The sequence below is a fragment of the Antedon bifida genome, chromosome 6, assembly GCF_963402885.1.
Source record: "Antedon bifida chromosome 6, ecAntBifi1.1, whole genome shotgun sequence".
Taxonomy (NCBI): domain Eukaryota; kingdom Metazoa; phylum Echinodermata; class Crinoidea; order Comatulida; family Antedonidae; genus Antedon; species Antedon bifida.
In genome coordinates, this window is record NC_136231.1 from 2,008,256 (window position 1) to 2,032,475 (window position 24,220).

At 31.5% G+C, this 24,220-nt stretch overlaps 2 protein-coding genes across 3 annotated transcripts in view; one reads left to right on the forward strand and one right to left on the reverse strand.

The window, feature by feature from the left end:
* LOC144844967 (adhesion G-protein coupled receptor G6-like) overlaps window positions 1–13,126 on the forward strand; it is a 150,691-nt gene extending 137,565 nt beyond the window's left edge. Inside the window, exon 16 of the mRNA XM_078702082.1 lies at window positions 13,116–13,126. The gene's annotated coding sequence lies outside the window, so the exon portion shown is untranslated. The remainder of the gene's footprint in view (window positions 1–13,115) is intronic.
* The window catches only part of LOC144845062 (uncharacterized), a 35,029-nt gene that overhangs the window by 2,850 nt on the left and 7,959 nt on the right, over window positions 1–24,220 (reverse strand). For both annotated transcript variants that reach the window (XR_013612490.1, XM_078702195.1), the window contains exons 2-6: window positions 16,210–16,794; window positions 14,380–14,512; window positions 13,265–13,352; window positions 8,460–11,878; window positions 5,501–5,558 (exon numbers count right to left, since the gene is read on the reverse strand). Coding sequence is in view for 1 of the 2 variants with exons in the window: in XM_078702195.1 (XP_078558321.1) it covers window positions 5,501–5,558; window positions 8,460–11,878; window positions 13,265–13,352; window positions 14,380–14,512; window positions 16,210–16,704 (4,193 nt within the window). In the remaining variant the exon portion in view is untranslated. The remainder of the gene's footprint in view (window positions 1–5,500; window positions 5,559–8,459; window positions 11,879–13,264; window positions 13,353–14,379; window positions 14,513–16,209; window positions 16,795–24,220) is intronic.

A 24,220-nucleotide genomic window follows, 5' to 3' on the forward strand; every position in this document is an offset into this window, starting at 1 on the left:
GCAAACAGAAAATATAAATACTAGTTGGTGTTAGTATGTCTGATATTATTTTATTCTCGGGGGAAAACACAGTAAGTTAAGTTCACATAAAACAGTATCACTTTCATTGAAGAAAATAAACAGATTAAAAAACACACAAACATATGTATCTAGTGGTACGTCCTGTAAAACAAGTATAAAACCATAAATCCAATCCCAACTCAAATGATTAACAAGGCCTTGTATAATAGTATTTTTAAATGCATTCACAATCCCAACTAAAATGATTAATAAGGCCTTGTATAATAGTATTTTTAAATGCATTCACAATCCCAACTAAAATGATTAATAAGGCCTTGTATAATAGTATTTTTAAATGCATTCACAAGAACCAGCACTGTAAATTGTAAATCTTGACATGTGGATTTTATGGTAATTCTTAAATCTTATTGATCTGTATTTTTTAAGTACATGCAATTTTATATCTAAAAATATCAATATGGAATGGGTTTATACAACATGTTAAAAAGACTACAGGAACAAAATGAACATCTCCGGGTTTATAGGTCACTCAATTTTTATACATTCCTTTAAAAGAGAATTTTAAGATCTGTCTACACTCTCAAACTAGTTTGAAAAAAGTGTGATGTGCCCAAATATGGTAGTGATATGCTTAAATATGGTAGTGATATGACCTCATTTTCATATATAGGCACATAAAGTTTGATAGTGTAGACAGAGCTTTAGAATTTATGAATCAATTTTGCAACCTAAATTGTGTCATTTTTCACAAATTATGATTATTATAATTATGTGAACAAAATAATAATAAATACCATAATATCTCTCTTTACGACCTGAATGTAAATATGGCCAAGAATTTCTGAATGCGTGTTCGGTCGTTTAAAAAAAAACATGCGTGAAATCACTGTTGTAGCATATCCTAAATACTATATGGGAATTAGAAGGTGCACCAAAGCGAATGGCGTGATTATTGACCCTGTGGTTTAGGAAGAGAACAGCTATTATAATATCTAAGCAATAATACTGCAATAGAAGAAAATAATATTTATTTTATTCTCAATCCTTCCTCTTAAAATGTTTGCATTTTTACTATTAATTTGATTAATCTAAAAAAATTACACTGATTATTGATGTTAGCAAGTGTAGTCAGAATTCTAAATCTTTTCCAATTTGTTCATAACATACTTCCTCAGTAGATATTAATCACTACTGAAATTAGCATGTTGTAAAAATCTATTAGGCTACACTTAACATGACTGTGGAGTTTGTATCAGACAGTATGACTCCGACAGGCTACTAATGTTCTACATAGGATAATAATTCATTCAAATATAAGTTTGACCGCTTATGAGATCATCGATAAATTGAAGTAAAGGGGGTGGATCAATCATGATAAGGGGTAGATATTTACTTTTTTTAAATCCATGTTCCATTCATATTGTACAATCCATGAATTTGAGTATTTGAAAGTAACTAAATAATAAAAATTGGCAATGGCTTGTATTAAAAGTACAGTAATAGATGTGACAGATTGTACCAAATGAGACCACCTCCACCAATCCCTCATACCCCCAACTGTTTTTATAGGTCTATGCTTGAACTACTGTATGAGAAATTCCAACAATGCACAACTAAACACTTCCTCCACCCACTTTCCCCAACCTCCGCCCCCTTTTTCCCAACCACCACCCCTTTTCTCCCATCCCCCTTTTCTACAACCCTACCCTCTTTCCCCTCTCCAGTACGAACTTGAACATTGTAATCTATATTAAATAGCATCAGGATGAGGATAAACTAATCAACAACATTGACGAATATTTCAGTGATACGCATCACCGCCCTCACTGAAATATTCGTCAAAATATTTATGTGTTGCTGACATTCATTACCCAGTATAAGAACATTCATTCGCAATATTTCATTTCATTTATTTTGTCAATTTACAAACATGATAAAACAATGCAAATAAACATAACAAAACCCATAACGGTAACAGGATTAAACAAAAGCAAACTTAATTGCTTTACAAATTTTCCCTCGCCGTCACGGTGAAATATTAAATAGCATTTCGAAAACGGATTGATTTTATTTTATTTCTTCACTACAAAAAAGTTCCCTATGATTTTTAAAAGAAAGCCTTGGCCATTCAGGTTCACAAGCCAATGGATAAACTGTTTTTAATAGAAAATAAAAAAATTCCCCGTGATAAATGAGGCGGTACTGCAATTTCCACACAGGCTTTGTTCAGAGTCAACATAATTCCCTTTATAAGGACACGGTTATGAACAGTAGGAAGGAAGGAGAGGAATCAAATTTAGCAAGGATGTCTTCTTAATAAAGGAATCTTAAAAAGATTATTCTCTGAATTATCTCTTTAAATATACAAATTCATACATAAACGCCATTTCTATTTTTGATAAAACATACTCCGAAAAATTGTTGCAAGCCATTATAATGATTCTATATTTTTAAATTCATTGTTTTTAATTTAAATATACAAATTCATACATAAACGCCATTTATATTTTTTACAAAACATACTCCGAAAAAATTTTTTGATTCTATATTTTTAACTTCATTTTTTTATCTTCTGGTAAAGAATATTTAAATTTTTTTAAATTAGTTGAACTGGATGGATTTTCAGAAATTATTATAAACTGAAGCGTAATTGCAAAAAAGCAACATTAGATACAAGTACTATGAACTACGATGGATAATTAATCAATTAAGCTGATCACAGTAATTGAAGGCTGTTCAATAGGTTTAATTTGCATCACACAATTTGAGGCCACGCAATTATAAGGCTTTAATACATTTGGTTTCAGAATATTAAACTTGTTTGTAGTAATCAATATAAGAACACGTAATATAAACACCTATGTTTAAAAATAATTAGATACGCAGTGGTGAGCCTATTGGGTTCATATCAGACAATATAAGAACACATAAAACACCTATGTTTAAAAATAATTTAATCAAAATTGGTTTCAGAATAAACTTGTTTGTAGAACCAATATAAGAACACATTATATAACACTTAGTATGTTTAATAATAATTAGATACACAGTGGCGAGCCTATTGGGTTCAGAACTTAAAATGGTAAAATGTGGTGCTAAAATAACCACATTTTTTATCTTTTGCACCATACATTTTGAATTCAGGGGGTGGGGGTAGGGGATGTCAGTGACACACCCTTGGATTCACCTAGAGTATGATACATATTTGTTTGTAAAGAACAATAAAACAAATTAAGAATATTTTTAGATTCTAACCCGGTAGTCTTGAAAAAAACTATTTACAGATCTTTAAAAAAAAGGCAATACATATTTATATAATATTTCATTCTTGGTTGGAGGACAACTTTTCTCAATATAATTAGTAAAATTTAAAAGTAAAACCTTTCATTACTGCATCTGCAGTAAAATTATTCAGTAGCTATGCTGTCATCTGTCTTTAGTGCAACATTTCTTTCAGGAAATTGATATATTAAAGTGATTAGGAACTGTAAACTAACATCTGAAAATACTGAATAATGCAAGGCAAAGCTTGCTACTCAAATTGATGACATTTTTATAATGAAGCCAAGTTGTTTCATATAGGAACTGTGGTATGTGGGTTACACGAGGCATTTTAAATCTTAATGTTTTCAACAATAACAATTATTTTACGAAAAAGAGCTTTAAAAAAACGATTGTGACATATTTAATGGCACTTACTTTAAAAGAGATGTTTGATTCATTATGCTAACGTTTTAATGTTATATTAACTAATGAATCTTGATATACGGTAATTATACATGTATTTCACTAATTTTAGGTTTAAAATGTTTTTAAGGCATTCAATTTAACCAATTATATAATGTTGATGGTTTAAATTGGCAATCAGATTGAGTTATTAATCACTTTTACTGTTAAAATTGTGATTTTTAGCATAAAATGCATTAACGGGGTTAAAAATCATGTATCTTTTTTTTTTAGTTTTATAATTTTTGACAAGACTAATACATGTCCATTTTTTTTACACGTTTCAGCTTCCGTATTCCTATTCGTATTGGGTATTAAAGAAATATTATTTGTTAGTTATTGAACGGTTGTAAATGTCACTTCATTTATTCTCAAACAGGCATAATGCAGTGGCGGATCCATGATTTAGAAATGGGGGGGGGGGGGGGGGTGAGAAGCTCAGGGCCTAAAAATGGTGAAATAAAGCATTGAGCTTAATTTGATATCCTATCTTTTGCATTATAACTTTCGAAATACAATCTGAATCCACATCTGTACTGTGACAACTACCGTAATAACTGTACCATACCATATATTTTCGTCATATTTGAAATTGTTAATGTTATTATAAAATTGATCCAAACCTCTATTCGTTTTATTTTGAACGTTCACAATTGTTTGCCAATTTCAAAGTTTTCTTATAATATATATAAAAAAAATAATAATTTGCTTAGTCAACCATTATTTTGCAAACTTCAATCAATCTCATGATTGTCAATCTCATCATTTGCCCTTAAAAGGTTAGAGGCTAAACATCATTGAGGCGGATTAGTTTGTAAGGTCTGTATGACATGTAATGAGTGCCTGCTGCATGATGAAACAGTGATATCTATCAAAATATACTTCCAAGCAGTTGTACTGCAAATAATTTCTAGATCTAGAAAACTCAGATATATCAGAGATCTGAGTTTTCTAGACACCCAATAATTGTACATGTAATACTATTCATACGTATAATATTCGCAACGCTGATAGGATTCCTAACATCAATTTGTAACTCTGTGCTTCACAAGACTATAGTCCTTGTTAGTACAGTTAATTCATGATTTAAAATTTGTCTTTATCCTTTTGTTATCATAAAGTGCAATTCAGCGGAATTTTTTCTTTCCTGCTGCTAAATTTTATGAATGTTTAATTGAATTTATTTAATAAATTTACCAGTGATATAGATATATATATAATATTACAGTACTGATGAAGGGCTAGTGTTGCCCGAAAGCTCTACTTACTTTTCTGGCTGTTTTAATTTAGCTTTTCGCTTTTTTTTGTATCTCCATTGAGATCAAGCCACTGATACCCACAGCATTGTCATTTTTTCAGTAATTTGCCTTTGGATTTATAATATTACAGTACAATATTTTACGGATAAGATAAACCAATAGCGAGGATTTTGATAGGGATGTGTTATTTCTTTTATCCACAAAAAGGACAAAAATATGTCCAGCGTAATTTCATTTAGCTACTAAATAGGCTAATTAGGCTTATTTGCTATCATTTCTTCAGGTGCAAGTTTTAAAAGGGCATTTAAGCCAAGTGGGGATTGATTGAACCCTTGGTTAAGTAATTAATGTTTCTACTCTGATCGGAACTAAATCAGCCTACAACTTATAAATCAAAACAAATGTTGAATAGTATTGTGACAACACCTTCTCTATTTCAATGCCACGAAAAGCTCAAACATGTGCGTAATTGTATTTATATATGTGCAGCTTACCTTGTGTTTGTGTACGGATTGATAGTAGTTGGTGCCTGCGGATGATTGCCTGTGATAACTATAACAAAATGATATAAAGAGAATAACAAAATAGAGGATCATGTATATTGTAGTCCTATCTGCTGTGTTATAGGCAAGGATACACAAAAGGTTAGGGTTCGTTGGCAAATTGAAATTAAGGTGAATTTTTAAACCAATGCTTAGCGGAAATATGCACAAAAGTATTTCAGCTTTAAATGCTTAGAGTAGTTAACAGAGAGTTTTCAGTGTTGCCTCTTATATTAATGTTTGATGTTTTTTTTTTAGTGTACCTTTCATTCAGTATTTTTGTAAATACAACACTTTCAGCTTCTGCTGTTTTTTATATATGTTTTTTTATACCGAAATAAAATAAAATAAATAAATACACACATTCTTACACTTGTATGTTAAATGGAATGTGTAACTGGAAATGCAAATAACCTGCACATGTTTAAGAATCTTGGAATGGAACTATTTACAAAGCATGCAGTAAATGTACTGTAAAGCAATGACATCATCAATTAAAAATAAGGTGTACATGCTCCGCCAAAAAGTCCCTATAATACCACAATTACGGAGAATTATGTAAGACGGATAAACAAAGGTTTAAAATATTCAGGTAGGTGTATCCCCATACTCTGGTTTGGGTGCTAGCTTGGTGTTTTTGTCTTTTTGTTCTCTTCCTTTTGTTTTCCACTCTTTCTCTTTATTGTCGAGCGCATAGAGACATCGTTTATTTGCGCTATATAAATCTATCTATTATTTACTATATTATTATAGCCTCTCCTTGTCTAAAGACAGTCCTATGGGCGACGAGGCTCAAAGAGGTTAGGTAAAGTAAGCTAGTCTCTGATGTATATTGGGATTAGCATAGGTTCAAACATTACGGATGAACGCACTGAAAATCAATAGCATGGAATTTTAAGGTAAAGCGCCTAATCCAAATCTGTTATGTCTGTCCTTACAAGAATAACATTCTAGGAAAGCAATCCTCTTGGTAGATTGAGTGTTGATTGCGTTGATTCAACAAAGTTCAATCTATTTAAATTGGTTAGTAATTTCTACGGCAACATTTACAATATTGCATTCTGGAATTAGTATTATACAAATAATTATTAGTAACAAGTATTTGTATATAACTTAAAATAATAAATAAAAAAATCCACTTGCTTGCTTAAAAACTAATTTATAGAATTACAGCTTTTTTTTTTCAAGCTAAACAAATTCTTAAGCAACATCTTTTTCTTCTTATTTTTGTAGGATAGGAGAGACAGAAGCCTTTTTCACTCGAGCTCCTGTGAAATAATACTGTTCCAGCGAGCTCCCATATGGGAGCTTCAAAATGCTGGAGAACAAAGAGGTGTAAATAGTTCCTCTGCTTTTCTTCTTTTTTTTGTTATCTTAAGATATTTTATGAATCATTTTTGTGTGTAAAGCGCTTAGAAACATAGTATTAGGCGATACTGTATATAAGACTACCATTATTATTAAATACTGTCACCCTCGATAAAGTACTTTGATCATAAAGTCTTTATATATACTTTATAGCAACATTTTAACATTTTATAGCTATTACTGCCAATTTTATAGTCTCTAGATCTATAATCAATTTCTATTAATATTTTAAGTTGCATATATTTTGTCACAATGGCAAATGAATTAACAATTATCCTATTTTTTTTCTTCGGAATTTTGAATATTTAGTAATATAGTAATGTAATCAGTTAATTTGAATTGACCGAATATAGCTTTCTACTTTATTAAAAAGAGTTTAAAAGATAAATTTTATCAGAAATTGTTCACAGGACTAATATAATATATATAGCTTGGCGACAATATCCTGTTGATGTCATTACAAACTATTGGCAGATAAATCCATGGCGGCCAAACTAATTATCCAACAAATTTGAAAAAAAATGCACAAATTGAGCAAAAACGTCTGTTAGATTACAACAGTTTAAGGATGCTCTGCAGGAGGTACTAAATCAAAGGCAATATTTACAAGTTCAAACAGAGCGTGAAATTAATATGTGTTCCTTTCAAACTGTACTGCTTCAATAAATGAAATATTTTATTTATTTTAAATGATTATAAATCAAAATTATTGGATTCTTAATCCTAAATTTGGTTATATCTAGTTTAATGTAGCATTTTGAAAATCATGAAATGTAATATATCTGTTTCAATAATTTAATCTTAAAATGTTTATTTTTTTAATTGGGATGTAAAAGTTTCACATATTATTAGTATAAATGAAATTTTTCTTTAATTTAAATGATTATAAATCAAAATTATTGGATTCTTAATCCTAATTTGGATTATATCTAGTTAGTGTAGCATTATAAAAACCATGAAATGTTTTGAATATTATTTGATAATTTCCTCTTAAAAAACCTTTTTTTTTTCAATAGAATGATTTATAAGTTTGTATGATTGATTTGTCAAGATAAACCCTAATATCAAAATACTATAAATAAACAGGAATACAATTTTTGGAATTTTCCGGTTTTGTAATATTAATTGTCATATTTGAATGGGACTTTGAGTATAGTTTTTCCATTGAGTACGGAATATTTTGTGTATTGAGAATTCTTTTTACGAACAGGCTTGCATTTGTGAACGTTTCTTTTCTATTCAAATGATTTTCTGTTGAGCACAATGATTTTACAATTTACCATTCGAGCGAATACAAAAAGTACTCATGTTGACTACAAACGTTCCCAATTGAATATGACAGTTATTATTATTATCTGTGGGAAAGATGTAATATACAAAAGTATAGTTCATGGACTATACCACTTGTGGAGAGGAGTGTTCAATAAAAATTTCTACTTTTCGAGGTATATCTCGCTCTTCGAGGAGAAAGGGCTATTGTCGGTTTATCCAGGTAAGCTAGGCACGAAATAGACATACAAAGGTTAAAAAAAAGTGTACTTACTTTGTCCATAAGGCATCATAGGATATCCAAGGTGTGTATGGTGGTGCATATGAAGGTGTTGCATTTGAGGGTGAGGATGCGGCCGTGGGCTATGTCGAGGGCTATGTCGTGATGCCTCAAAACGTGAATGCTCTTCAATACTTGCATTTTCCGGGGTTTTCCTCGGAGTAGGACTAGCAGTCTTATGAGGTGAGGTTCTGTTAGGATCCTGACCACGTAAATGTTCTTTATTCTGCGGGTACATCAACTGACTAGCATGTTGTTTTAGTACGTCTAAAGCATTTTTGCCTTCGGGTAAAATTTCAGTTATTTTTCCTGGTGAAGTGGAAGAGTGGGTGTGTTTTGGACGTTTCGGATCATTGCCTCCTTTATCTGGTTTCCAAACTGGAGAATAACTGAACTCTGGCGGAAGGTATTGAGCTGGATATGCAACCATAGATTGTCTATATTGTTCATCAACAACACTATATGGTAACATATAAGGTGGTTGAAGATATTGAGAATATGGTCCTTCCATTTTATGAGGTTTATCTTGCGGTAAATTACTTCGTATATTTTTAGAATCCACACTACTGGTACTACTACTTGCCAATTCAGGAGTACGTATTCGTTTTACTTCTTCCCGTCCTCGTGAATTTGGACTTTGATCTGCACGTGAACTAGAATGCTTACGTTCTTCAGGTTTTGATTTAACTAGTTTTCTCCTTTCCTCGAGTTCTCTTCGCCTTGATTCCTCCCACTGTGGGTGGGAATACATGTAATAACCACCTAGGCGATCATAATGCCTTGGTTGTTCTAGAGGCGATCGTATTTTCATCTGAGGTTTAAGTTCAACGCCTTCACATTGCTTATCTCTTATATCATCAGATGTCCTTTCAACTTTTATTTTTTTATCAGTTCGATTTATTTCAGTTTGAGATGCTTTTACTGGTTCTACATTTGCATGAGTAGAACTCCGTGGTTCTTTTGAGGTCATAGTCTTTGGTACATCTCTTTGACCCTTTTCTAAACGTTCATGAGGATGACCATATGGTGCATTTGGGATCATGTGCAAAGGAGCACCAGCTGGATCTATATGATTAGAATATTCAAAATAAAATGGCGGATATCGATGTGGAGTGTACAACTGAGGATGCTGGTACAACGGTTTTGTAGAGGTGCTTTCTTCTTTACTTTTTGAATCAGAGTTTTCCTCTATATCTATATCTCTTTCTGTCCTTTGTTTGGGAATTAGCTTTGGCATCTCAGGTCTCAGTGGTGAGTGACTCCTATCACGAACAATTACCCCTGGATAGCTGGGATAAAACGGTCGCTGTTCATTTAAGACACCATCACGTCCATGACTGTGGGAACCCATTGGACCCAATTCCTTGAAAACAAAAGGATCTTTAACATCGACAATTCTATCCCTTGGAACTGTATCTTCCTCATTTGCATCAGAAATATCAGAATATGCTGGACTTTGTGTTGCTCTGTTCTGATCTGGTGAAGAACTCAATGGTGGAGGAATTATAACACGAGGTGCAACATCTTCTTGTGGGCGTACAGTAGTCCCTTTGACAGCTGGTAGCACACTCATAACAGGTTTTTCAGCGGGGTCTTTCTCAAACTGTTCAAGTGGCTTTGGCTGAGGACGTTGTGATATAGAAGATTGTTGCTTTGGCGGTAAACTACTAGTGCGTATAAGCTTTGGAGGCTCTGGTATCGTGGAGTTACTATTTACAGCTGTAGCAGCATCAGCTGGTTGAGAAGTTTGTGTTCGTGGTAACTCTTTATTGTCATTAGATTCAGATCCACTAGGTGAATTACTATTATAATCATCTAAATTTATTCCAGATTGCGACAAGGCTTCCTTAAGTATATTTGCTTCCAATAGATTCTGATTTGTTCCTTTCAAATTGGAGACAACAGTTCCTGTATTAGGTCTGATTGGAATTTCAGTCTTTCCTACAAGACTTTTTCTTTCTGGTTCTTTGATGGAAGGTGAGATTACTTTCTTATCAACTTCTCTTTCTTTATCTTTTATTCTTTTCTTTGATTTTGGTTTCTTGTCCTTAAGATTTGCTAGGATAGGGTTTACAGCCTGGTCACTCATTACCGTTGGTTTTGGTTGGATGGGTTTGAGGGTAGAAGACCCCATGATTGGCTGCGGTATTGTAGTAGCTGGTGGGATGGTAATCCCGGCACCAGCATTGGCTGGAGCAGTCACAACAGCCGGAAATGCAATCAGTTGTGGCGTTATCTGTGGTGCTGGAGCAATTGGCCTATTAGGCTTTGGTTTGATCAAAACCTTTTCTGGTTTTGTTTTCTTTTGTTTTTCTTGCAATTTTAATTTATCTTTCTCTATTTTCTTTTGCTTTTGTTGATCACCAGTTGCTAAAATTGGTTTAACAGGAGACACATTGTTTGTTTCAATCTTTGCTAAATCCGGTTGAGAAATGTCTTTAGTTGTGGTGTTTGATTCAACAGTTGTCTTTATAACACTAACCGATGTCTTTTCAATATGTTTGTTATCAGTTTGTTCATCTGGTTCCGTCGTTGAGTTAAAATCAAAAACTGAAAGATCCTTAGGATGTTTACTTTTGGGCAATTTATCATCTGCATCATTTTGTACTAGTACTTCTGCACTATTCACAGATTCTTTTACTGTATTCTCAGGAGTTTTACTAACTTTATTTATTTCAGGTATATTTTCTTTTTTGTTGTTGATTATATCATTTTCAACAACACCATCTACTTTGGATAGACGGTTTTCAACATTGTCTGTTTCTTTGTTTTCATCAGTGCAGATATTATCAGCATTAAGTTCTTTTTCAGTATTCATTTTAACTGGTGTTTCTTCACAGTTTTCAGTATCTGTGAGTTTTGTATCTACAGTTTCTATTTCTTTGGTATCCATGTCAGTAAAGTCATTAAAATTGTCTTCAGAATCAGGTGTATCAACTGGTTCCTGGGGCTTCTTTGGTAGTTCATGATGAGCGTGGGCTTGGTGATAACGTAGCCCGTTTATATGCTTGTATTTTTTATTACAATTGGGCTCCGGGCATTCTATAAGATGACTTTGAGATGTTGTATATGGCGTGGAAGTACTTTCGTTGGATGAAACAGGAGAAGGTGTTTTAGAGTTCTTGATTTTCTTTGCAGCTTTGTCATCACAAGAATTTAGTTCACTTTCAGATGTTTTTGCTTTTCGTTTACCATTTAATGTTTTCTCTGTATTTGATACAGGAGGTACTGGTATATTGCTTCCGCGTCGTCCTTTACCATTAGTGGAGTTACGTAGCTTGCAGTGGATTGAGGAACGTGTCTCTGTGTAATTACTTAGATCAGTTACCGATGTTGAGTTACGATTGCGTTTCGGACGACCTTTACTTGTCTGAGCCTTCCCTTCGATGTCATTAACTGGTGATTCACAGAACCTGGAAACATGAAAAAGTCCATACAGTAACAGTAAATATAATGTGCGATTAGTTGACAGTGTCGCTATAAGGTGGCTAAGATGTTTGTTGCCCAGTTTCAGGATCCCGGGTACATTCAAGACTGAGGAAGAATGGTTGTTGATAATAATATCAGTCTTAATACATGTTAAGAATTGAACATTGGAAAGCAAATGTTCACAGTCAAAGTCAACTTATTTAGAATAGAAGTACCTACTGTGGAGTACTGTGGGCCAATTGTTCAGTACCATACTGAGATAATCACTAAATATAACACTTTATTGTTCTTAAACTCTGTCTACACTATTAAACTAGTTTGAAAAAAAAAGCATGATGTGCCCAAATATGGTCGTGATATGACATCATCATATGGGCACATCACATTTTGTTGTCACATAAAGTTTGATAGTATAGACAGAGCTTTATACAGTAAATACAAGTGCTTTAAATAAACAATAACAAAATGATTTAAACAAGGATTTCTCTATGTACCAAGGTGAACAAAGTGCTACATAATTCAATAACATAAGCAAGCTACTCCCCTTAGGCCATATATTGTATGGGTGCTTTATACAGTATATTTCCCACTATTTTATTAAGTGTGTGAAGTTATCATGCATGGAATTATATTCAGTAAAATAGAGTAGTTGATGGGAAGGTTTGGAGACAGTAAATTGCCCATTAAAACATCAGAAAGTAAATCTTGCTCCTATGCAAAAATCTACTGTATGCTACATTTTGTGGAAGAGTACATTTTAATATCTTTTTTCTAGTGTCTTAGATTTAACATAAATCACGTCCACAGTATAGTAGTTATCATTCAAGTTGAATAATTCATACATTTACAGTAGAAATGTAATACATGATTTATAGTTTGTCACAATGGATGTAATTCAAGCGCCAACTGAAACTTAAGCCTTCATTCAATATTTTATTTTTGTAAATATGATAGCCAATCTCCTGCTAACAAGCAACTGCAATTTACAAGTTACTGTACATATACGAAAAATGAAATTTTCGCTTTTTTATATAAAATTCTTATTTATCTGATCTATATTCTTTTCTATTTTGGTTAATTAAATATTCTATTTTTCTGAACTATAATAAATTACTTCTCACAATACAAAAAATTATATTTTCATTTGCTATGATCAAAATTTGAAGTACTGTACACTAACAAACTACATAGTTTGACAAAACATGTGCCAAAATATGGTAGTGATATGCCCAAATATGGTAGTGATATGCCCAAATATGGTAGTGATCATGTCTATATATGGGTACATCACATTTTTTGTCACATAAAATTTGATAGTGTAGACAGAGCTTTATTAACCATTATTCAAGTTATAAAAATAATATGCTCACCGAGGGGGCGCCCAGTCATGTTTTGTACAGTCCATTAAAGTTCCTACATATGTTTTATTCCTCCATGTCACATTGACAACAAGAACACCTGCCAGGACAACAACAATGACAAAATTTAAAATCAATCACATAAAAAACAAGTATAGATTAATTTATATTCTACATATGAACGTTCATTGTTGTATGCGTTGAATATTACCATGAATAATCTAGGACAACATAAATTAATATAAATACAATGTGTCTCAATACATTGGGACCCCATAACTTTAGAATTAAAGAGACACGCCCTTTAGCAATATTGGTCTATGACAGCTTTTGTCTTTCCTCTTTACTTTCATTTTTATACCTTCAGCGAAAGAAATATAACTAATTAGATTGTATTAATTATGAATGTTTATTAAAATTAATATATTTGAATTATATTATTCACTACATTTTTCTATATTTTTCCTATGGTACTAAAAAACAATTGTAGAATAACAGGAGGAAATGTATTATTACCTGTAGAAAACAAATAGCATTTAAATATTAAATTTATGAAGAAATTCAATGTTATTAAATGAAGTGTTTCAGAGGAATTGCTTAGCTTTATCATTTTTTTTTATCACATTATTTTATATTTCCAAAAGTATCTAATAAAATACAATATTTAATAGCTTGGCATTTTTTCATGCAGTACAATATCTTTAAACGCTGTAGAATTGACTTTCAGGTTAAAAACCTGCTGAGTAATAATTTAAGATTCATTCAAAGCATGTGGCGTCAGGATAAGGTACCCGGCTTCCAATTGAGAGGTCGCGAGTTCAAGCCTAAGGCTGGCAACTTGTTTGTGTACTTGTACGACAGTGTGTGCATTTTTATCCTTATTCATTGGCATGTGAACATCAAATGTAGGCTACTGTGTATTGAATGGCAATGAAATTGTTATTGATATCGATGTTATTCCAGACAAATAGCATTTTAAAAACACACAAAAACGCATCGAACAAAATAAGATAAAATTACAATATAGTATGGTACAAATAGATAAGATTTTTTTTGCGCTTATGTCCTTGCATTGCGTCCTAGTGGGAACCAAGCATTATACTTTACGAAGAAATTGAAAGATTTACCTTCAGCAGTCTCGTGCCAAACAATTCCTTCAAGGTTGACGCTCGTTCCTGGTTCGCATGGACCTAACTTGTCTGGTTCAGTTAATGTACCGACATCACTAGTGCCAACACCAACATTCTCAAATGATGGTTGCTAATAATATTATAAATATAACAAATTGTAATCAAGGTTCAAGTAATGAAAATAATATTTTTTTACATTGCACTGAATTACCGTAGTCCCGTTTCTGCTGCGAGCAAATACTCTACTAAATAAAGCGTGTGAAAATAACCCCACTTCTTGTCAACAGAAAAGGGACACATTTCAAATTGCTTGTTAAATGAATTTCTTAAACACCAAGCAATGACATTTAATACGCAATGTAAAATAATGGATTATGACCCTTGTTGACTATTTTGTATAATGATTAATGACATTAGTTGATAAGGTTTTGTTTGGGAGCATGCAGAAATATGGTTGGTATTATTAGGCTACCAGAAACCGGCCATACTGTAGGCTGCACTAAAATAACAATTTGTAAGCAAAACAAAATATCTGGGTCAACAATATTTTAATCCAAATAGCCTGAAACAATTAACTGGGTCAGCAATTATTTTAATCCAACTAGACTGAAACCATTATCTGTTCTGGGCCATAAATGATTTTAACCCAACTAGACTGAAACCAATATTTGGGCCAGAAATGATTTTAATCCAACTAGACTGAAACCATTATTTGGGCCAGCAATCATTTTAATCCAACTAGACTGAAATCATTATTTTAGCCAGCAATCATTTTAATCAAACTGGACTGAAACCATTATCTTAGCCAGCAATCATTTTAATCAAACTGGACTGAAACCATTATCTGGGCCAACAATCATTTTAATCTAACAAGACTGAAACCATTATTTGGGCCAGAAATCATTTTAATCCAACTAGACTGATTGATGTACTACCTAATAATATTCCAATTTCTACTCATCAAGAATCCCACTTTAATTTTCAGTAAACAATAACAGACATAAATCAGTTTAAACTGGGTTAAACTCACTGCTTCACTTTCTTAATCAAACATTAACAAATTGTTGTAATCTATAAAACTGTGCTAGTAATACTGCTGTTACTTGCAAATGTGCAATTCTACATCATTACTCTAAAACTACTGTAATTCCTTCATGATCATATCATATGTTAATAGCCTCTGAGTTGTACTTTTCCTATTTAATACAACATTTGATATGTGTGGAAATTTGAATTGGATTTGGAATACTTTTCTCTGACAACTTGTCATATTACCTTATTATGTTACGTTATTCGATATTAATGTGCAAAAAAAATGTGAAAAAGCTAAGAAGCATCCAATTTACATCAGACTTCTTTTAATTTGGAAAAAAGCAACAAAATATAGGTTTCACTTTCTTCAGTGTTTCAGTATTATAATTTTATGTTATTCTTCATTTTCATAAATTAACTTTTAATGTAAAAATTAGATTGGTAAAAAATCATTAAAATATGGAAATATACTTGAAAAAATCATCAACAATGAACAGCATTGGTAGATGAAAAATAATCACAACTTACACCACAATGTGTCAATTAAATTCTAAAATACATGATTGTACCCTTGGATTGGCATGTACTTGTCTGTATACACAACACCATCCTGACCTTCAGTATGATGTCATTAAATGCAGCATTTGTCATTACCAAGATTGATGGTTGATACCTGACCCTTACTAAACCTAAGCATAGCACTGTAACAATTACCTGAAAACAATCTCATGCTTACAAAACATATGTAACCTATTTTGTAATTGAGCTTAAAAAGCAAATAAAAATGTTCCAAACCTTATCTAGTTTAGACTTCCTGGGTCTTTTCTCATTCGATTCTTTATTTTTCTTCTTTCCTTCATTTTTGACGTCATTTTTAGTTGCGTCCTCTTTAGAATCAGTCTCTGTATTGTCCTGTTTTTCTTTTCCAATTTTATTCTTTGGCTTGTCTTCTTCGCTATTGTTTTCACATAGATTTACATTTGTACCAGTTCTATCAATTTTACTATTTGCTATGTCTCGTTTTCGTGATTTTGTATTTTTTTCCTCTGTTAAAGTCAAAGTTTCTATCGCGTCATCACTTCCGTCCATCTTCGCATTTGCGCTTATTTTGCGTTTAATCTTCATTTTTCCGATTCTGAACGGACTTGAGTCGTTTAAACTATTATTCGTGTTCATTGTCTCCTTCTCGAGGTCAGCATCCAAGTCTATGATTAAGTTGCCTAGGCCGATTTCCCATTCTTCGCCACTCTCGTACTGTGATGCGTCATCCTTTGGGCACGAATTGGCCATATTGTGGTAGAACCTGGCCTAGGACAAATTAACCCCCTCCGTGCTCAATGCTAGCACCTGGTGTATTCACTACAGAACCATTAACACAATCTGTAAAAAAAAAATTAATGATTGGGTAAATTTTTATTATGCCTAAAATGTAATAACTTTCAGTGAACATTTCATTAATCTATTAATAATATTCAGAAAATTAAATATCTCCATTTAATACTGTAACAAAAAATACTGTGTTAATAATTTAAACTAGTAGTCACGTGTACCAATCTATACCCAATTCCTATAAAGTGATACAACAACGTCATTGTGTACTATTATTGGAAAATTAATATCAGAGACCTAATTTCAGTCTAGTGTAAAGGACAACAGTGATGCAATATGTCCATACTCTTTGCTAGAAATTAATACAAGACCAATTCAATGTAAACTCTTTGCTATCAATGTTTATTTAACTCTTTGGTTTATCAAGTCAGTATTCTGACCTTAGACATGGACAAATATGTCGGGTAATAGGAGATATTCAACTGGAAATCAATAATGTCTCCACAGTAAAGGGAAATTTCATAGCCACAGCTGAAGATGAGAAATTACCCAAGGGAAATGGCATTTACTCCTGGGGCAAGCCAATATTCTATGCTGGCTAAACTAGTGAAATTATGTATCGCTTGAGACTTGATAGTTGATACATAAATTGTTGCCAATTTATAATGCATTTCGTTGAGCATCCTGACAATCAATAAAACTGAATTCATTATAATTTGTAAATTGTATCATTTTACAACCGCAAATGTAATGCAACTATAACGATGTAAAATAAATACTTGTAATTATACTTAATACACAAAATATTTTAGTAGTAGAGATTGCGTTTAATGTAAAATTTAATTAGGATTGAATTATTCCTACCGTAGCTATACAGGTAGTTAAAATATTCTACTTGGGTACCGTACCATTAAGACGTGTAAGAAAGGGAAGATAATGATAGCTGTAATTGGAAATCAAATACTTTGTACATAATGCGAATGGAGGTTTAACCTCTTAATTGCATAACTATAAAAGTAAATGACAATTAAGAGGACATTTCAACATTATTTGTTCTAGCTATGTAAATATTTGCAATATCAAATTTTGGATTATTAATATCATTGTTTATCTTATCAAATGTCAATAATAAAAGACAAAGGTGATAAATATCTTATTCTTTGTGTTGCGTCACGCAATAGATAAATTTGTTTGAAATCAAAATAGTACCCGCCGAGTGGTACACTGCATAAATTATGAACAGCATTTAAATTGCTAATTTGGCATTATATAAATATTATATAAAAACGTATTTATATAACTAAGTACCTGTATATTGTTAAGGACATGCAGTTACATAACATTATAATTCATTAATACTGTAATTTAGGTATAAGTACAAGAGAAAAGATTAGAAATTACTTCTGAATTTTAAAAACATTTCCAGCAGGCAATTTCTACTACAGATAGCTAATCCATATCTTCAATATTTTATTCATATTAAAAATAAGTTATTTTATCTCATCTTATTTACTGTATGTATTTGTTTTACGTAGCAGAGGTCGCTGCCTTTTATTTACTGTGTTTTGTATGTTTAGACCTGAAGATAGACTGAACTAGGCTGCGGATATAGCGTTACACATTGTTGCGCATCTATTCCACAGTTTACGCAAGAAGTGGAGGTCAGATCAATTATGTGGATACATAAGAACGCCACCTATAGATCAAGTGATTTTTCAAAATCGAACATAAATCCTACGCTCATGCTATGGTCAAATTTTCTTTTGCAAAGGTGGCCGATTTTTTCACCAAATTGTAAATTATTATAAAAATTATGTTTCAAAATTATACAGGTTTTTTTTTTTATGTTACAGAGTTATTCAAAAGAAACACATCAAATGTTTTGTATACATTACAATCATTTCTGGTCCTGAGCAAGCCAACAAAATGTAAATTGGCTTTCAAACATACCATTGAAAATAGAATGGACAATTGGCTAGTGTTGTGGCTAGTGTACTATGAGTTAGTACAGGGAGATGCCTTTGTTTTGCTATATACTGTACATTTTCCTACAACATGTAACACTAATTAATGATTCATCTATCTTCCCTACTACACACAGTAAAGCAATCCAGTTCCTTCCCTAAAACATGCAACCTCAAAAACAAATCTATAAAGAACATTTTTTACATATTATGTTTTTTTTATGGAGTTGCTACATTACTACTGTACATTATAACTTTTTATTAAAATGGTACTTAAGCAACATTGTAATGTAAAGGACACGTAACATCAATAGCTTACTTATTATTTACAGATTGTGCTATACATTTTATTTTTAGGAATTTCTTCAAACCTTTAACATTGAGTATTTATGCTATTTAATAGTTTTATTGGGATACTTTACAAGCTAAACAAAATAAATAATTGATTATCTACATGAATGTGACTAATTTATTATGCAAAAGCAGAATACTGTAAATCTTCAATCTCATTACTCAATAACAATAATAATAGCTAATACCATACTTTTTACACTTGATTCTATCATGCTATACTTACATGGTGGATTTTGTAATACAGTTAATATTTGGCTTTTGTATTTATTCAGTAAAGGTTGTAGAGTACCCAATAATATACTCTTTACTGTTGTAGGAATTGAACTCGAAGTACTGTAGCACTGAAATAAGCTAGTCAGAGTATTATTTTTGTAGCACACACGGTCCTGACCACTACTAACCTGGTACAGTACAGTCCCGCCCATACACACACATACATTAGTTGGCAGCCACACCCATACATACACACATTACCTGGCACTGACAGCCACATCCATACATACACACATTAGCTGGCACTGGCAGCCACACCTCTGTACCAACTACAATACAGCAGTACAAACTATTCCATTCAATGTGGTATGGAGATGATGTCATCAATGTGTATTGCCAAATTGGAAACTTCTCTAAAGATCCTACTCACAAAGAAATATTTCTAAAATACTATCATACTGAAATAGTGTACTAATAGATGGGTAAATAAGTATGAATTCAATTTTTTGTTCAACATGTGCTAAAGTACCACCTCTGGGAATCAGATATAGTGACTTAGCCCCAGGCAAATGCATTTTTCTCTTCCTAATAAACACAGTAGGCCTAGTATGTAGATTAAAATCTTTAAGAACACTGGAAGGTAAGCTAATATTTGACTCAATTGTTTAAAGAACAAAAGAAAAAGGTTGTGTTTCAAAATTGTGACCAAGCCAGCTTTGCCATTGTTTATAAAAATCACCAATTTGGAGAAGTGTTTTGATTCATTTAAAAAGACTATCCAGAAAAACACTTATGTATACAAAGAGACTCTTTTTACCAGCAGTATTGGAATAAATAGTGTTTAATAATCATTTTACAAATGTTAACAAACCTGATGAATAGCATTTACTGCTGTATATTTCAATTTAGACTTTATAAAAATTCCATTTTCTTCAGAGGAAATCAACAAGGCGTTGGATTAGCTGTAAATAATTAGCTATAAATAATAGTTTAAGATTATGATTTATGATTAAAACAATATCCAAAACAGAGAGACTGTATAATAAGGTATTCCCAATGCAAAGTTCACAAAAATGAATACTAAAATAAAACCACATGATAAGTTTAATTTTTTTCTAGCATGACAGCTCATAATTCATATTTAAATAACACTCTAGAATAATTGATTTACATTCTAATCTATAAGGTTTAAAGTCCAATTTCAACAACATACTATACGACAGGTAATGTACTGTATGATCAAGAGATACAACTGAGAAATCAGCTTTTAATGGTATTCCATTTGATTTAAATTAACCTGGGTGAAACCTGGCGAGGATAATAGCGCACAGATATTGTCATTCCTGTTCCGACATGGAATTTTTAATGGAAAATAATTGAATTTTTTACCTGCGTAAAAATATCAAAGTGCTTATTGATTTTGTTACACAATGTACAGAAAATAATTTGAATTCAAATCTGTTGCAAAAATAGCCATGCACAGTAAGAAATTTAATCACCGAGGTGAAAATTCAATTTAAATGATTTCAACATAATTCGGGTATCGATACTAACTGTATTACTTGGCACGACTTAGTGTTTTAAAGTTACATAATTTAGTAAAATTTGATGCTTGCAGTCACATTGCTAAATTGAATTTTGCTATGGTGCAAATTGTATAATTTGAGTAAATTACATTTAACTACTATGTAATTCATATTAAATATTATAAATATTTAATTCTAATACATAGAAAATAATAGTTGTTTCTCATGTTACTTTACAGTACAAATATCATAATACAGGTTGTACAAATTGATTTACTACAACATATTTCTAATTGTGAATGATCACTTTGACAGACACCCCCATTGCTACAATGGTTGAATCAAATTGAATGAACTGTTAGTATTGAACTAGGCCTCAGTATGTGTAAGTAGTGATCTCCATTGAGATTAATCTTAACATCAGATCATAATATCTTACATTTCTGTTGATGTAGTCTTTAAGTCAACATTTATATCGTTCACACCGGTTTTTTTTTTATTCATATAATACTACTGTACCAGTACAGTTAGTCAAATTTTAAACTCAATTCAATGTCTTTTGTGGTCTGGGTAGTTTCAGGCTTAAATTGTTATTTATGCGACTATTGTGTTTATCACAAAGACTATTGTTGGTAATTGAGTAATTGTTTGATTACTAAAGTCTATTGTTTTCTGCCTTATGTTTCTGTACAGTTCATATTACAAATATAATTATAAAATCCAATGTATATTAAACAATGAAATAAAAAAGTCCAAAATTGATTAAAATCGTTAATTCCACGGCTTTCCTGATAACAACATTGATTCATGTTTTTTATTATTATTTTTTTTTAATACACACAGTTTTCATTCCCGTCGTAATTTTTTTCTTTGAGTCCTCGTTTTATGAGTGGTCTAAAAATGAGTATGGCAAAAGGATTTTGTGCTAATTTTCTTATTTTATGATCACATTGAATTAAACCTAAAAACGAAAATTATTTTCATATAAACAATACAGTAAAACACCATTATGATTTATTAAGAAATAATTTTTAATCATAAATTTTACTTTGGATCTTGTTAAAGCAATAATGACAATAGGATCAGACAAGTGTATATTCTAGTAACAACAAAGAATACTGCAATTCAAATTGAATCATTTTGAACAGTGTAACTGCAATAAAATATTTAGACTATGATGATTAATGGTAAAAACTCCACAGGTCAGATGTCATGTCAGATTTAACCTTTATAGGTTACAAAGTGACCTCCTGCTTGGTTAAAATAAGAATAAAATATCTTATGAATGTCACACTGTTAGCTTGTTATCATAAGTAACTCAATATAGGATAACCTACAGTACAGTTAGTACAACGTCTGTTACAGTACTATGGTAAAAATAAATTATGTTGAAAATAAAAAAATATGTACAAATAATATCAAATTGGTAAATTTTTTTAAACTCTAACTATCCTCAAATTATTATGTATCTTTTTAAAAATTTAATTAGGATTCTGTAAGTTTTTGGTTATCAAATGAAAAAAAAAAACAAGAACAAATTAATAATTAGTCCCTCCTTCCTGAACGAATTATTACATAAAAACACATAAAGAAAACCATTGTTCTTGACAAAACAAAAATTAATATTCAACTCACTGCTGAGTCACTCACTCACTGTAAAATTAGAATGATACAACAAAAATGTCATAAAATTAATACAAATAATTTAATATTTTATTCTTATTATACAGTATTATTGGCCTAATTTCCTCAAATCACAGAAAAAAAAATATTGCATTAAAAAGATCTGTTGAATATTGTATTCCAAGCTGCCTTAATCAATTGAAACACTATAATGAAAAAAATCACCAACCTTAGTTGAATAATATACAGTATACTTGAGAAATGAAATTAAAGGAGTTGAATCAATTGACAACACTCTGGATTGCATTACACAAACAGCTATTTCCTCTAAAGCATACATAACAAAGCCCTTTCGTTGAATTTCTACCAAACGCTTACTTTCTAATACCATCCCTTATAATCCCGATTAAGCTGTCTACATGATTCTAATGGTATGTAGCAACTGTTAAGTACATCCCTGACTAGTGTGAATTGCTTTTCCTGATTCAGAAACCCTTTGTTACAATCAGAAGCACTTTCCATACACTTTAGCTTGCAAACAGGTTGGCAGTGGGAACAAGCCCATTTTTGTGCCATCCAGAAAATGATTAATGTAATTTATGAGCAGACACTTTATTATCCTAATAAAATTACATCGCATAATAGTTAATGATAGAAATAGAAAACATTCTATTAAGAAAAAAAATAAAATGTTTAAAATATTTAAAAACCAATAAAATAACAATGAACCATTAACTACCGTTACTAAATCTATTGAATTTATATTGATTTCAAATGACAAACAACCATAATAGTAGAGCAGTTAGTGCCATAAAAATAGCCAAGTTGTGCACTTTATTACCAAAGCATGAAACTTGCCACAAAGTTTCTTTGATGTATATAGATTAAAAATATCGGGGGGTGCCAAGTGTCCAACGTCCGGTATGGCGGCCATCTTGATTTCAAAATGGCCACCATAAAAACAAAAAGTGTTCATATCTTGGCAACTATAAACAGTAGAGACTTGATTCTGGTGTTAAATTGTTCACAAACCACATATTTGTATTTGCTCTAATGAAAAGTTTCGTCGAAAAATGACCGGAAATGACGTTTCATCCAGTTTGACCTTTGACCTCTTATCTGTATATCTCGGTAACTACTGATCATTTTCAATCGATTTTGGTGTCATTTTGTTCAGAATAGAGACATTTATATTTGTAGTAATAAAACATTTTCACATAAAATGACTGGAAATACAATTTATAACCTTTGACATATATAAGTATGTGAACATACTGTATGTGGTTTACATTGGTATAAATGCACCTAATTTTTTTTAACAAAATAAATGACACTTAATGCAAAAATGACCAGGAATTATTATTCTGAATTTTTGACTTTTGATGTGATAGGATAGGCGTAAAGTATGACAGATCACTGAGAAACAGCATTCACTGAGCTCATCTATGCCGACTTGTTTGCTAAACTGTGATGTGTCAATCGTTGGATAAAAGTTTTGGTCCTCTCTCCTTCATTTTTTTTTTTTTTTTTTGCAATGTATTATACCATATGGACAATTGTCTGAAATAAAAGTTGAAGTGAATTGTTAGATGCCATTTGGAAATATTTTTGATGTAAAGTAGCATTCTTTCGTTGGCCTCTTTGATGTTGCATATGAGACAAGTTCGGAAAGTTCTCATTTTCATGAGTTAAGAGAACACCGTCTTTCAAAGTACATACTACAAACTTATCCTGCATTTGTGCAGTAGACCTACTTTCATTAGTCAGAAACTCAGATAATTCTTGTTCATTTTCGTT